Source organism: Propithecus coquereli, unplaced genomic scaffold (genome assembly GCF_000956105.1).
Source record: "Propithecus coquereli isolate 6110/MARCELLA unplaced genomic scaffold, Pcoq_1.0 Scaffold140, whole genome shotgun sequence".
In the NCBI taxonomy this organism is placed as follows: domain Eukaryota; kingdom Metazoa; phylum Chordata; class Mammalia; order Primates; family Indriidae; genus Propithecus; species Propithecus coquereli.
In genome coordinates, this window is record NW_012138303.1 from 564,968 (window position 1) to 580,045 (window position 15,078).

Consider the following 15,078-nt stretch of genomic DNA (forward strand, 5'->3'; position numbering starts at 1 on the left):
TAATGAAGGAAAGGAAGAATCTATTAATAGTTTTTGTTTAAAAATTCATAGAAAAAGAAAAAGAAAAAACAAAAAAATAAATAAAAATTCATAGAAAAAGAATTAGCCACCCAGGCACTACCTTCTAGTGAGCCCTACAGCCTGGTAGCCAGGAAGCTGTTTCAGTTTCCTAATCTAAATCTCTCTTCTTTTTTTTATACCCACCTCCTTTCATCCTGGCAAGAGTAGAAATATCTATGTTATTCAATAAACACAAAAAATAGTCACACTCGTGTGTGCCCAAGCCAAAATATAAAACCAAGTAGGAACCAAACCGTCTTCATTATTGTGATTGGCGCAGGACCTTGGTTATATCTCAGGAAATAGCGGGAGGTAAAAACGAAAGCAAAGGTTAACTGGGAGATACTTAGGGACCACATGAAGGGGAAGCTCCTTTAATAACAGCATCGTAAAAGATGTCTGTGAACAGATGTGCTTCTCTTTAAGAAAACTCAAAGCTCTCCCGGCTGGCTGGTGTCAAGCTGGGCCGGGAAGCCAAGTTATCAGACTCCCTAGAAGAAGCTAATGTGGATAAGTGACTGGTCCAGTGTCTGAAACATAGACGGACTCGTTGGGCATGAAGCTCCTTTCTTTGCCCCATCCAATGTGCTTTCCATCGCACCAGCAGCCTTCTAAGTCGTGCATCGTGCTCGCAGACGGATGGGTAGCATTTTAATCAGGTAATGAATTTGATGGCGTGGACACAGGCCTTGGCATTGACCTTCTCTTCATGCTGCACAGACTTTCTGGTTCTCCACATTGGTAGGACTTGTGGAGAGCAACTTCGACAAGAGGTATGGGAGAACTTGCTAAAATCATCCATCAGTGAATATAAAAACCTTGTGTTTCCTATTCTTTTGTAAAATCACGACCTGGTTTTATACAGATTTTGCATGTGCTTATGTCTTTAAAAAGCCATCGACTGGGGCCACCAGCTTAAGTACATGGGGATCCAAAATTGCAATAGCACCTGAAAATCTGGAAATGTTCGAGATACCCTCCAGCTGGTGGGACCCAGACAGGGGAGGACACCCTGAGAGGCAGGCACCAGCAGTACTGTGTGTTCATTCCCCCTGGTGCTCACTCTATCTTTCCACGTCTGCGTTTTCCTCCACCCCCATCCTGTGTGCATCCCCACCCCCTTTACCCATCTGCAGGCTCCCTATTCTTATCAAAAGCTGCTCCTCTTCTCCAGATCATGTAATGCCCGTTACCATGGCACCCGGGTACTTCACATTATTAAGACAATCTCTTTATTAGTAAGCCAGCTCCTCCCAGGAAGCCAGGAGCCTTGGAACCCATTTGACAAAATGATGAACCTGTGTGTTGGAGGCTTAGGGATTTGTCAGGGGATCAGAGCAGACAGGTCCAGAGAGCGTGGACCTCATGCTGCACTCCTGGCCTGCACCTCGCTGCCTCGAGACGGACCGAAACTCTCACAGCCATATTTCATTCCATCGCCTTTTCCTTTCATCATGCACTCACAATAATTATACATGTTACTACACTTCACGTTTTACAAAAGGCTTTCAAACACATCCCTTCTTTCAATCCTCACAATATCCCTGTGAACTAAAAATTTTGCGTTCATTTTAAAGGCTGAAGAAGCTGACATTCAGAGGGTTCTGAATACTCAAGTTCATGCAGACACTCTGGCAAAGCTGGGACTCAAAACCAGACCCTGCGCTGACTCTACAACCACTTCCCTTATCATAGACGAACAGGCAGGTAGACAGGTAGACAGACAGGCAGCTAGGTAGGTAAAGAATTCTATGCTTTTTGCAGAATGGGTGCTTAATATTTGTTGATTTGTTGGACTGAATGTGTCTCCTTTTGAATCAAATAGGGTGTTACTGACTCACCATCACTGGCTTTGAATTACTTTTCTAGTAGAGGAATAGATTTAACAACTATTGTTTTTTGAGCACCTACTATGAACAAGGCACTGTTCGAAGTGTTGGGGGAAGAGAAAGAGTAACCTACATCACTTATATTCTTAAAGACAATGGAGGGTGAGTGAGACATATACCGTGCACACAAAGCTATAATCCAGTGCAGAGTGTGATGGGTTCGTCTGTTCACCAACTATTTCTTGCCTACTGACCGTGTGCCAGGCACTGAGCATTCAGTGATGAGTGAAAGAGACATGGGTCTTGTCTTCATGGAGTTTTCTATCTGTACAGGAAAGCAGGCATTAAACGACCAGTGAGATTACTACTAATATTTAAGAGTGGATGCACAGTAAGAGTGTGGAAACACAGGTTCCGACTCGGGCCGGGATGGGAGGTTGGGGGGGATGGCAGGGAGAGCTTCCTGCTGAAGAGACGTTGATGCAGAGAGGTGGAATGACATGTCCTGTCCCTCAGAAGGGAACTGGGCTCCCTGCCTCACCACAATTAGGCCAAGCCGTTGGTATGCAGGCTGAGGTGAAAGCAAAAGGCACGAGGCATGGGTTTTTAGTAGCAGCAGGTTAAATATCAGTTTGTGGGTCTGCTTCATGTTGAGAAAATCCAAAAGTCACATAGTTAAACTTGTTGCAGATCAGAAACAGAGGGGTACACGTGCTGGGAGGTGAAGGCAGGGATGGGAGTTTCAAGAGCAGGGAGGGACAGAGAGATGGAGAAAGAGACACGTAGAGACACACACAGAGAGGAGAGAGGGGGCAGACAAGATAGAAGGAGACGGAGACCACCTAGTTGCGGGGGGCAGGGGGGAGGTCAGGAAGAGGTGGCATCCAACATGCCCAGAGAAGGATGCCCTGGGATTCAGCTAGTGGGGATGGGTAGGGGACAAGACAGTGTTCCCGGAGGGGAAAGAGGCTTGTGCGAAAGAAGGGAACAAGGAATGGGCAAAATGTATTTGGGAAAGAGTATGCTGTGCCCTTTTCTGGAGACCGAAATGTGCTCAGCCATTTTCTGGAAGGCAATTAACAAAGAAAAAAAAGTAAAATCTGAAAGGTTCTCAGTCAAGTGGAGGGCTAGGGAGCTTGAGAAGTGGGATGGGTCCCCACGTAGATACCCCTGTGGGCAAAGGGGGAGCCACAAAACGTCTTCGGTCCGAGGGGTCCCATCAGAGCTGTGCATCAGGAGCATTAGTTTGTCGGGAGCGTGCAGGGCGGTGGGAGGCCGCAGGGAGAGGTGACAGCCGCCCCTCCACCCTCCTCACAGCATCTTCCTGGTCTGCCGCTGGCAAACCCATCCACGAGGGGGAGTTTTAAAGCAGTCCGCTGCCCACCCTCCCATGGGAAAACGGTGATTCATTTTTAGCGCTAATCATTGCTTTTCTTAACTATCAGGCATGACTGATCCCGCACTGAACTGTGGAGAGGGCCTATCCCTGTCCCTTAGTCCTGAAGCAATGGAAGTTCAAGAACCACTTGGTGGACTAATTGAATTTTCTCCCTCTTTGCTTTTGCTTTGGTGGCCTCACGCCTTGGAAGGTCTCTTCATCTGCCAGGGTGTCCAGGGGAAGTCCTCTGTCACCACTGCCATCTCCATCTCTGCTTTCACAGCCCCGCCTGTCGTGGCAGGCTGAGGCCTGCCAACCATCTAGACCAAACGCGTCAGTGCAGGACCAAGTGGCCTCTCGTGGGGGGTGGGGCAGGAAGCATGACGTCAACATCAGCCTCACACATAGGCTTTGATACGGCGTCAGAAAGGCTCCAGTTCCTAAATATCCGTGCCCCAGACTGCTGATGCGTCTGAAATTCCACCACGAGAGTCACTAATGTTTGGGCCATTTCAGAAATAGCGTAGCATTCTTAACAGCTGCTCATGGGTGAGGTCACAGGCAGCCAGAAAAGCCTTCCTCTCTGCAAAAGAATTGGTTTCTAATCTTGACTCCATTCCTTAATAACTGTGACTTTAGGAAATTGGACGAACACGGCATTCAAGCTGACTCTTTGGAGTAACTACAAGGGACCAATGAATAATCCCTGACACCGCAATGTGGCGTACCTGGTCAAGACGTGGTCTTCTGCACATACCATTCTGTAGGGCTGTGATTCTCACATTTCGTGCTGAAGGGACTCACCTGCAGGGCTCGTTAAAAACACGCATGTCCAGGCACCTCCAGCCCCCAAGATTCTGATTCAGAGGGTCGGAGCAGGGCCTAGAAATCTGCATATTTAAGAAGCCTCCCAGGTGAGTCTGAGGGAGATGGTGCCTGGACACTTAAAGCAGCCCTGCTGCAGGGGGAATGTCTGAGATCCCACTTCCTCTGTCTCCCACAGATGCTGTGAATTCTCTTCAGTGTCCCAGGGCTGACACCACCCAAACTGGGTCTAGTTCCTCTTTTAAGGCTAATATGATACACTAAATGCAGAGCTTTCTCAAACTCTGATATTGCTAAACATTCTGACTTTAATGCCTTCTCTGCCTGCCCCAATCAACTGTTTCTCACAGCTATCTGCTAGTTTTTGCGACTAGACAGGGTTACCTGAATGCTGGTGCTTGGTATGGCTCTCCCCCAATTCCTTCCAAAATGAAATGCCTTCTGGTCTTTTGGGATTACCTGCCTGGAAACAGGGGTGTTTACAGAGGGGGTTATACAGTGCTTGGCTTTTGGCAGTAAGAGAACCATGTCTCTGCCGAACACTAACTCAAAAGGCCTACCCTGCTACGGAGAAAATCATGACAGCAAGATAAATTCTCATGTCCTGATATCCAACATCCTGTCTGATTGAAACTTTCTTGGATTTTGCTTTTAACAATATTTTATACCTGTTCACAAATGGGCTACAAAAGCGTGTTGTAAACTATCAGGTGTTATACATCTAGGAAATTTCATTAGTATTGTTTCTGTAATTGCAAGACCTTCTTACGAAGTCAATACCCCAGAACAGAGCAAGGTCAGTTTTGCCTAAATCCTACCTTGTGAAATCTATATGCTTTGCAGAGTGGATCTTTGGAGGGGACAACATAGTGGCTTTTCCTGCCATAGAAAACCCATCCCGAGGACCTCTTAAATGAAAACCAAGTCAAATATAATAGACATTTGTGCTTAGGTAAATATAGCTCTACAAGTGATGGGGGCCTTTTGGGTTGTGCTGAGGTTGATGGTGAGGCTCCTGACGTCCCTGTCTGCCCCACCCTGCTCAGCTGCCAGCAAAGATAATCTGCCTTCTGCAGTCACTGGATGGTATATTTAGAGCTTCTTCCCCAAGAGTAAGTGGGATCTGAAAATAGACTGCTTTGCCTGTGTGCGATTGGGTTGCAGCCTCCAAATCTATACCTGAATACACAAAGACATGTAGCCAATAGCCAGTACACAGTGGTTTTAAATAGATGTCTGTTCAACAGAATCCAAGTGGCAATGACTTGGTCTCAGGCTGGGCTGTACTTCAAAATTTCTTCCTCTCTCTCAGGGACTTGAACAGGCTTCCCTGAGCTCTAATGCTGACATCTACTTCTTTGGCTACGACTCCTTGGATCTGGACCCAGTGTGGATTAGAGTGTCCCATATTTGCACTGCTGGCTCCTCTCTGGAGGGAACCAGATGTTTTCCCCTGGTCTCAGCCCCATTCTTCTCTCAGCATGATCGCAGTTGTTCTGAATCCTGAGAGCTCCCGTGTGTGTTGCAGCTGTGGTTGAGTTGTTTATGACAGGGAGGGTTTTGTGATCATCATTTGGCTGGGAACTAAGAGATGGAGGCATCCATGCAACTGTTTCTTCCACCTTAAAAATGTTATGATGATGTTATTGAGTTAGGAGTTGAGGGTAGTTGTAAGTTACCCTTTAACTCATAGCTTATAGTTCCATGAGAGCAGGGATAAAGTCTGCCTTGTCCACAGCTGTAATCTCAGCATCCATTCAACAAGCATTATCAAGCACTTACTCTGCACAAAGCAAAAATGCTAGATTCTTTGACAACACGAAGACGAATAAGAGATTGCGCCTGTACTCAAAGGAAGATTCCAGTTTAACAAGTAGTATGATACCAAAGGAAATTAAATTAGTGCTGTAATAAAGATTTAAGCATATTTTGGGGAGAGTAGTGGAAGTATTAACTATTTGTAGGGAAAGACTTCACAGAGGAACTGGCCTTTAATAAATAAGATTTTGACAGCAGAGGCAGCGGGGGGAGAGGACGTCATGCTGAGGACAGAGTGCCAGCAAACCTCAAGTCAGTATATGCTAAGTCTACACAGCAGATGGCTGTAGCCACCACATCTCCTGCTAAGCAAGAGCTTCTTGGGTTCATAAGCCCCGATTGTGTCTACTAGCAGATGGGCAAAGTGGATCTCATTGGTTCCTTAGAATTATCCTGGGAAACTGTTTCTCATTTTCTGCGGATGGGTCCTTCTTAGCTTCTTGTTATAAGAATGTTCTCTTGCCTTAAGTCAGTGGTTCCCAAAGTTGTCTTTGCATGAGAATCGCCTGGGGTTCTTTTAACAGTTCCAAATCCCAGACCACAATCCCAGATCAAGTGAACAATCTCTGGAGGAGAACACAAGTATCAGTGGTGTTTTAAGCTTCCTGGGTGATTCCAATGAGCAGACAAGTTTGGGAACCACTTCCTTAAGGCAAACAACTGTCAGCTGGTTTCACCAGTGACTTGAGCTAGATGTTACAAACTTCTAGTTGGTTCCTAAGTCATAGATGACACCTTGTAGATAAAATTTATGCCATTGGACACATTCTGGCCTTATGGGAGTGGCCTGTTTTTGATGATTGCTGAGACGGTTCTAATTTAAGGCTAATCAGCATGCTTTTGATTTAGGTGCCTCATTTCCAACCTCAGAGGACCTCAGTCACCAAGACTGTTGTGCTAATGCCAGGGTTGAGCCTGTTCACACCTGAGTCTGATTCCAGGAAAAGGAGCTCATGAAAATGAAATTTGGGCTGTGAAAAACTACTGGGACCTAGGAATGGGCACACTCACTTCCTCACACCCAGTGCCCCGGAGTTGACATCAGGAGACCTAAGCATAATCAATGAACTTCTATTCATTCATTCATTCATTCATCGCGTATTTACTGGGTTTCCGCTGTGTGTTAGATTCTGTTGTAAGGCTTTAGGGGCCGTAAAAACGACTCAGACTCAGTTGCCAGTCATCTAGTACGAGGGTTTTTCAGATGCATTCATGATAATGATACGAGGAACATGTTAATTGACACAAGAGTGTCCCAGCCACAGGCTATGGGAATCTTGGGGTGAGAGAGAGTACCGAGGACACCTAAAGGCCCTGTGACAATGGCCTTGAGGAGCAGGTCGTATTTGGACAGAGAGCAGAGGGAGGGGAAGTCCACCCTGGGCAGAGCAGCAGAATGAGCACGTGCATGAAGGTGAATTACTGAGGGCTGTCACAGGAAAACGGTGAGTCATCTGCTTGACCAGCATGCGAAGGGGAGGCAGAGCCAGGGAGGAAGGTTTCCTAGCAGTACAGAGCCCGGAGTTGACGTGGCATGTCGAACAGAGTGATGGGTGAGACCGTGAAACAGTGGAATTCTGGGAGATCAGACCATCCATCTAACGTGGGAGACCCGAACATTTTCACCACTCAGCTTCTTGGATGCACTGAGTTCATTCCCTCCTCGGGGCTATTAGACCTGTTGTTTTCTCTTCCTGGTACACCCTCTCTCCATCCTCCTCCTTTCTTCCCCAGGTCGGATCCTACTGATCCTTTAGATCTGAGTGTAACTGTCATTTCTTCAAAGACATCTATCCTGACCTTCCAATTTAAATTATATTCCCCTGGCTGGGTGCGGTGTCTCATGTCTGTGATCCCAGCACTTCGGAAGGCTGAGGTGGGAGGATTTCTTGAGGTCAGAAGTTGGACGCCAGCCTGGGCAACACAGTGAAACCCTGTCTCTACAAAATAAATAATTTTAAAAATTAGCTGGGCATGGTGGCGCATGCCTGTAGTCTTAGCTACTGGGGACGCTGAGGCAGGAGGATCGCTTGAGCCCAGGAGTTCGAGGTTGCAGTGAGCTATGATTGTGCCACTGCACTACAGCCTGGATGACAGAGAGACCCCGTCTCAAAAAAAATTAAAATAAATAAATAAATAAATCAGATTCCCCTGCTATAGTCTCTCATCTCATTTAATTATTTTCTTTCATGTACTTATCAAGGTTTATAATGATATTTATGTATCTGTGGCTTTTTAAAAAAAATATCTGTCTCCTTCATCAAACTGCATAAGCTCGATGAGGTCAGGAAGATTACACATATTTTTTCCCTTAGGATATCCCCACTGATTGACAGATAGTAAGCTCTCAGTAAGAGTTGGCTGAACAATAAATGAATAAATGAGTAACAGCAAAGACAAAAAAACAATACATAGGGAGACCTCCCTACACACACATATGTGTAGTGGAAACATACGACTAATGAGAGAAGAGTCATGTCTCGTGAAAGACACATTCGGCCAGGAGTCAGAGCTGGGGGCCTGGCTTTTATACCCTTTTTTGTCACTACCTAGTTGTAACACCTGATCCAAAATCTGATTTGTTAGAGTAACTATCTTTTCTCCTCTCTAACTTCACAGCCTTGGTCTCAAATTCCTCATTTATAAAATTGGGATCATAAAGCCTCCCTATTTAACTCTAATATTTGGGAAAGCACATTGGAACTTAATATACTGTTGTGTAGGTAAAGTACTACAAAAATATAAAAACTGTTTATAAGACATAGCGTCAGTGTGGGGATGTCAAATGAATGAGTTTGGTCGTTCATTTGTAGCACAAGATATTGGTCAAAAGAAAAAAAGACCAGAAATAAAGCTATATCCTTTGATTACCAAGGTGAACATAAGATATTATTGGCTGAGTTTGTGTTAAACATACCAGTGAGGCCAGGGACAGTGGCTCATGCCTGTAATTCTAGCACTCTGGGAGGCTGAGCCGGGAGAATAGCTCGAGCTCAGGAGTTCAAGACCAGCCTGAGCAAGAGTGAGACCCTGTCTCTACTAAAAATAGAAAAAATTAGCTGGGCATGGTGGTATGCACCTGTAGTCCCAGCTGCTTGGGAGGCTCAGACAGGAGGATCACTTGAGCCCAGGAGTTTGAGGTTGCTGTGAGCTAGGCTGATGACATGGCACTCTAGCCTGGATGACAGAGCAAGACTCTCTCTCCAAAAAACCAAACAACAACAACAACAAAAAACATACCAGTGAAAATGCATTCCCGTTTCATTTATTCAAAGGCACTAATGGCTTTAATAAAAGCAGAACATATTATTTAAGAGGGCTAGATAATTAACCTTGACAAGAAGTAAGCGCAGAATTCTTACGAATGCATTAGCTGATTTCTACTACGGACACTGAGCATTTGGTCTTTCACTTGGCATCCTAATGAGAATTCAGTAACCACTGGAGACACGCAGTGATGGCAGTCAGTGGAGTTGTTTGGGAAGGGCTTAGGTTAGAAACACTAGCCACTTAGGATAATGTTGTTATATCAATAACGGTCTTAGACAAGACACAGTGGTGCTAAGCAAAAGATGCAGATTAAAAACAAAAGTCACAACCATATTTCTTGAACTTTAGGCAATGTTTATGATTTGTTATGGGATGTTAAACCATATGGAAGATATCACCAAGAAAGAATGCTGAGGTGCTCTTTGGTATATTGTTTTTGGCATATATTAAGCATATCAAACCTTTTCGATGCAAAAATATTTATTGTACACCTACTGTGTGTTCTAGCATTTATGTGAGAAATTAGACACACATAATACATTATCACTGTCTTTGTAGAGTTAACAATCATGTTATGAAGACAAGATATATTCAAAGGAAAGAGAACCATTCAGATCCACTGCCCTGGGGATGCTACAAGACCACACATGTTAACTGTCACCTGAACATGGTGGGTCAGCAGTCTGAAACGTCGGTTCTTGGTGTGCTCGTGGCTGAAGAATGACCAGACACACCGAAAGCACGGTAAGCACAAAACGAGGTTTATTAAGGGGAGAAAGACAAGATTACAGAGCAAGAGCAAGATACATTCGCCACGTATGACAAATGAACCCCTTGTGTGTGTATCGGGCCCTCCTTGTGGTTCAGACGTCACCGTGGAATCACTTAGATGGACAGTTGGGAGGTATATGACCTGAGTCTTACTGCGCATGCGAATCTCCCATGAGCCTCTCTGAAAGTCCATTTCGGGGGAGGGGAGGTGAACAGCAATGTAGATTTAAGCTAATGACATGATAATTAACTTTAGGTTGTCCTAGGTCACCTTCCAGACCCCATAGTACCTGTGCTGCTTGGCCCGCAGGCTACAGAATCCTTTGCATTCTTTTGCAGTTGGCGCGCTAAGTTCTGACTGGCAGATTTGTAGGGCATTCCCTCCTCCCCAAGGTGTAGTAATTGCTCAGGCTCGGGGCTTTGTCCCCAGGAGGGGTCAGAGGTCCTTGGCTGTCTACCTAACAAACGTGCGGACAGTAAGTTTTGTCAGACTTAGGTTAGGGGGAGATCTTTGTGGATGAGTGTGGTCATTGTGGGAACAGAGATGGAACTTCAATGATAAGTAAGAATTGACAGATGAGAAAAAGTAAATAAAAAGGAACAATGAGCCAAAATTTGGAATGAACATACCATGCTTCCATGGTGGGCAAAACAGCCAGATCAGAAGGGACCATCAGAGAAAGAGAGGGAAGAAAATCAGGAAAATATTAATTTTTTGCATATATTTTACAAAGAAACTGTATAGAGCTTTGTAGTGTAAAAATGAGCATGTGGCCAGGCTCTGTGGCTCACACCTGTAATCCTAGCACTCTGGGAGGCTAAGGCAGGAGGATTGCTTGAGGTCAGGAGTTCAAGACCAGCCTGAGCAAGAATGAGAATCTGTTTCTACAAAAAATAGAAAAATTAGCCAGGTGTGGTGGTGCACACCTGTAGTCCCAGCTACTCAGGAGGCTGAGGCAGGAGGATCTCTTGAGCCCAGGTGTTTGAGGTTGCTGTGAGCTAGGATGATGCCACTTGCACTCTACCCCAGGCAGCAGAGTGAGATCCTGTCTTTAAATAAATAAATAAACACGTGCTCAATTCTTATCCTATGGGATTCACAAAACAAAAACCTCAGGGAGGTAGGTGGCTTGGGTACTGCTCCCAGAGAATGAATGAGCTTGGCCGAGCTCAGGCAGCAGGAGAGTGACAGAGCTGTATGTGTCCTGGGGCTCCTGGTTACTGCCCCAGAACACTTTCCTCCACATAAAGCTCAAAAGGTAGCTTGAGATGCAATGGTGAAGCCTCTCCATGGCAGGTTAAGGAATCTGGCTTTTATTCTGTGAGGAAAAGAAGTAGACAATGTACCCAACTTAATAAAAGGAGAAAAATGTAGAGTCTACCACAGATAGCCAACGATCATCTTGACATTGACCTTGGACAAGGCTCTAGAGTAGGCTTTTTGAAGAATGGTTTTGAGTACCTGAGTACTTGAAAAAACTTGCAAGCGCAAGTTCACCAAAATCCCAGTTTGAATAACTCATTTCCTTCTCTGGCATGTGTACGATGGAAAACTGTAGTTTGTAAGACCCTTGCTTCAGATACCACTGTGGGGAAAATGGACAATTATAGATTGGTGGATTGGTTTGCATTCAGTTTTAAAGTTGAAGGGGATATTGGAACTCATGTAGCTCTGCTTCATCGTTTTACAAATGATAAAAGGAAATGACTTGCTTAAGTTTACGTCCTCCTCTTCCACCTCATCATCATCATCATCATCATCATCATCATCATCATCATCATCAAATTAGCTTGCACATATCAAGCATTTACTATTTATCTGGCATATTCCAAATTATTAGCAACATGTTGACTCATTTAATCCTCACACTAACCCTATAAGGTAACAAAGGCCCAGGGAGATTCAGTTACTTGCCAATATCACAAGGCTGTAAGCGATGGAGCTGGGATTTGCACTCAGCAAGGCTGGCTGGTGAGTTGGTGCTTTCTCTACAGATATAGGCTTTCCAGGCCATATAACTAGTAAGTAGCAGAGCAAAGCGTCAAAGGCACTAATGAATGGAATTTGTAATAATGTGTTATAAGATGTTGTCTTTGCTATGTCCTTTCAACATTTTTATCAATGAGTTGGATGAGACATGGAAAACAGTTCATCCAATTTTCAGAGTCACGAAGTGGGGGTAGGAATAAGAAGAACACTGGACAACAAGAAGCAGGATCCCAAAAGATCTGGGATAATGAATGAATCAAAAAAGTTTTCATTTCAGAGGAATATAGGAAGTATTTGATGTAGGCCGTCCAACCGATTGCCCAAGAATGGGAAGAAACATATGTATGAAAGAGAACACAACTTGGGGAAGGGCAGGGTGGGGAGGCTTTATCAAGTTAGTTCTACATGAATCAACATGCAGAGCTACCCAGAAGCTAATGCCCCAGGCAAATGGTCCTCCTGTACTGTGCACTGTTTATGTCCACTGGCTCTCCACCGATGCTCTGGGATCCAGCGCCCAGTCCAGGGAGGCTCCCCGGCTCTTCACAGTGACAGCTTGAATCTTCCTCCCTCCTTTCTGACATGCTGTTACCCTGGTCCCCATCTTGGCCTTTTCCCTCCGGTCTTTTATTCTTAGTGTTTGTTCTGGGTTCTCCTAGCATTTGAATCTTATTTATTTATTTTTTTTTCTGTTGGGCTCTGATTTGACTTCTCTCTCTGCCTCATTACATCCTGTGCTGCCTTGCTTCTTATCCTTGTTCCAGCTGCTTAGAGCTCAGCGCATGACACTGGTCCTTGGTGGGTATGTGGACAGCACCCCTATCACTCCGGCAACACATAGACCATGAGGAAAAGATGCGGACTGTATCTGGAGCATTGCATCCAAGTCTTGCCAATCCCCTTCCTCACCACGAGGGTGTCTACGTAAAGTGAAGTACGTTATTAGAAAAAGGACAGGTTGTGAATAGCCTTGAACACTTGGTAATACCTGGAATGACTGGAAGAGCCAGAAGTGCTTAAGGAAAGTGAAATTATGGGCATAGCAGATCTGTCTCAGAATTTGCAGAAGATTCCATGCGAAAGACCCCACAGGCTTCTCTTATGTGGCTCCAATGAGTAGCCTAGAACCTGCGGGCAGAAGCTGTAGGGAAAAGAGGCAGATTTCAGCTCAATAAAAAACTTTTTCATGGTGAGAGCTATCTAGAGATGAAATGGTAAAGTAGTGAGCTCCCCATTACTGGAGGTATTCAAGTATAGGCCGAGCAGTGACTTGTCAGGAAAGCTGTCCAACAGACCCAAACATCAAATGGGTACTTAGACTCTTTGATCTGTAGGTCAGTTCTACACCAGAGAGTCTCTGTGTCAGTGAGGCCCCAGTGGTGTTTTTGAACAGGTGGCATGATGACAGTGGTATATAAAATGCATGCATCCCTCCAGCAAGACATCAGAGAATGACCTTCACGTCCTCCTCCCTACCTGCGAGTTTTCCGTGTGAGCGAGCTCCGGCTCCCAACTACACTTGTCAAGCTCCCACTGTCAGCACAGACAAATGCTTCTGGCCACCAAAACAGGAGAGGCCCACCCCAAATCCAAGGGCTGCTCAATTTTAGTTTCCTATAGCTAGAGACTGTCTCACACTTTTCTAATCTCGTGCTTATGAAAGGGCTCTGCTCTCTCTTGGCCCCGACCCCCACCCCCTTTCACAGATCAAATTCCAAGTGCATTGGAGGGTTAGGAGCCAGAGTGAGAAAATGCATTTTAATAAAACCCCACTGATTTATAGGGGTGCAAGTCAAGCGAAAGGCACCTAAAGAGTCTTCCATCCCCTGCCACCTCCCCCCACTCCTGACCTACTCCGGGGCTGTCACACATCGATTGGCTTACTAGATAATAGATCGTGCCACCCGGTAGGGACCTCTGGGGACCAGCCGGGAGGTGGAAGAGTCGCACGCAGCAGCCCAGCCCTGAGTTAATCAAACTAGCAACAGGATCTCGAGCAGCAGCAGCGACGGCGGTGGCAAGAGTAGCGGCGGCGGCGGCGGCGGCGGCGGCATTATGCGTGATTACTGACAGGCACCAGCTGCTGCCGCCACAGCCGTCTCCAGCACACTATGTGGACTCTCCGATCTAGAGGCAGATTCCTGACTAATCCCAGAGGGCTGGCCCAGCCTGTGCTCCCCGGGCTGCTAGGAAGCGATGACCACTCTTGTTAGCCCAAGTTGAAGAAAGCCCGGCGCTGCCTGGGAGCCGGGAGAGGCCGAAATATTTCGAAGACGCACGAGAGAGGAACATGAACTGAAGAGTAAACATGTATGGAAATTATTCTCACTTCATGAAGTTTCCCGCAGGCTTTGGCGGTGAGTATCTCACTGGGGCTGCACGGCGTGGACCTGTACGGAGAGACCAGGGGGAAACTGGGAAACACTGATAACTGGGTTAGTGTTGAATTAGGAGAACATGTGTTTAGATGCACATACAGTGTGTTTCCCCGTGAGTGCGTGTGTGCATTAGTGCACGTGAGAGAGAGGGAGGGGGGTCCGTAGGTGAGGACATGCTTGCATATCAGATTGAGGATATGGGGACATTCTAAGGAGAGTGTCTTTCTAAACCAATATGCTTGAGAATGTGTCCGAGACAAAGATAGCATAAGAGCATTGCTACAGCCCAGTGTGTTTGTGTGGGTGTGAAAAGTGGAAGAGTTAAAGAGAAATTACTATGATATTCCCATTAGCCGACTTGTAATGAGAAAAAAAATGTGATTAAAAAGGTTGGGTTCCTGGGATACTTTGCAACAAGGGCATGATTGTTTTACTCCAAAGCAGGTTTCCCTATAATTGGATTCTTAAAAAGAAAACATAGTGCTTTAATTTGCTACAGTGTTTTCCTTTCTCTGTTTTCTTCCCTTTTGATTTGCTAATAGCCTCTTCTCTCCTCCCCCGCCGCTGCCCCCATTCTCTTGCAAGGGTCGCTGCCGTCACTTCCACTCTGGGGGGTCGAGATCTCGCGGTGGGGGGTCTAGGGTCTCAGAGAATTGGCAAACTGAAGATCCAAGCTGCCACGCCAGGCAAGGCAGCCCAGTTGCGCTTCCCAGCAGCTTCCTGAGACTGGGTCCGTGGGCTGCTTTAACGCCCGGGCAC

The 15,078-nt window shown here is 45.9% G+C and overlaps 1 protein-coding gene across 2 annotated transcripts in view; it reads left to right on the forward strand.

Moving 5' to 3' along the window:
* Positions 1 to 13,789: 13,789 nt before the first annotated feature.
* Positions 13,790 to 15,078, forward strand: part of RXRG (retinoid X receptor, gamma) — a 44,829-nt gene continuing 43,540 nt past the window's right edge. For both annotated transcript variants that reach the window (XM_012639522.1, XM_012639521.1), the window contains exon 1: positions 13,790 to 14,298. Coding sequence is in view for 1 of the 2 variants with exons in the window: in XM_012639521.1 (XP_012494975.1) it covers positions 14,250 to 14,298 (49 nt within the window). In the remaining variant the exon portion in view is untranslated. The remainder of the gene's footprint in view (positions 14,299 to 15,078) is intronic.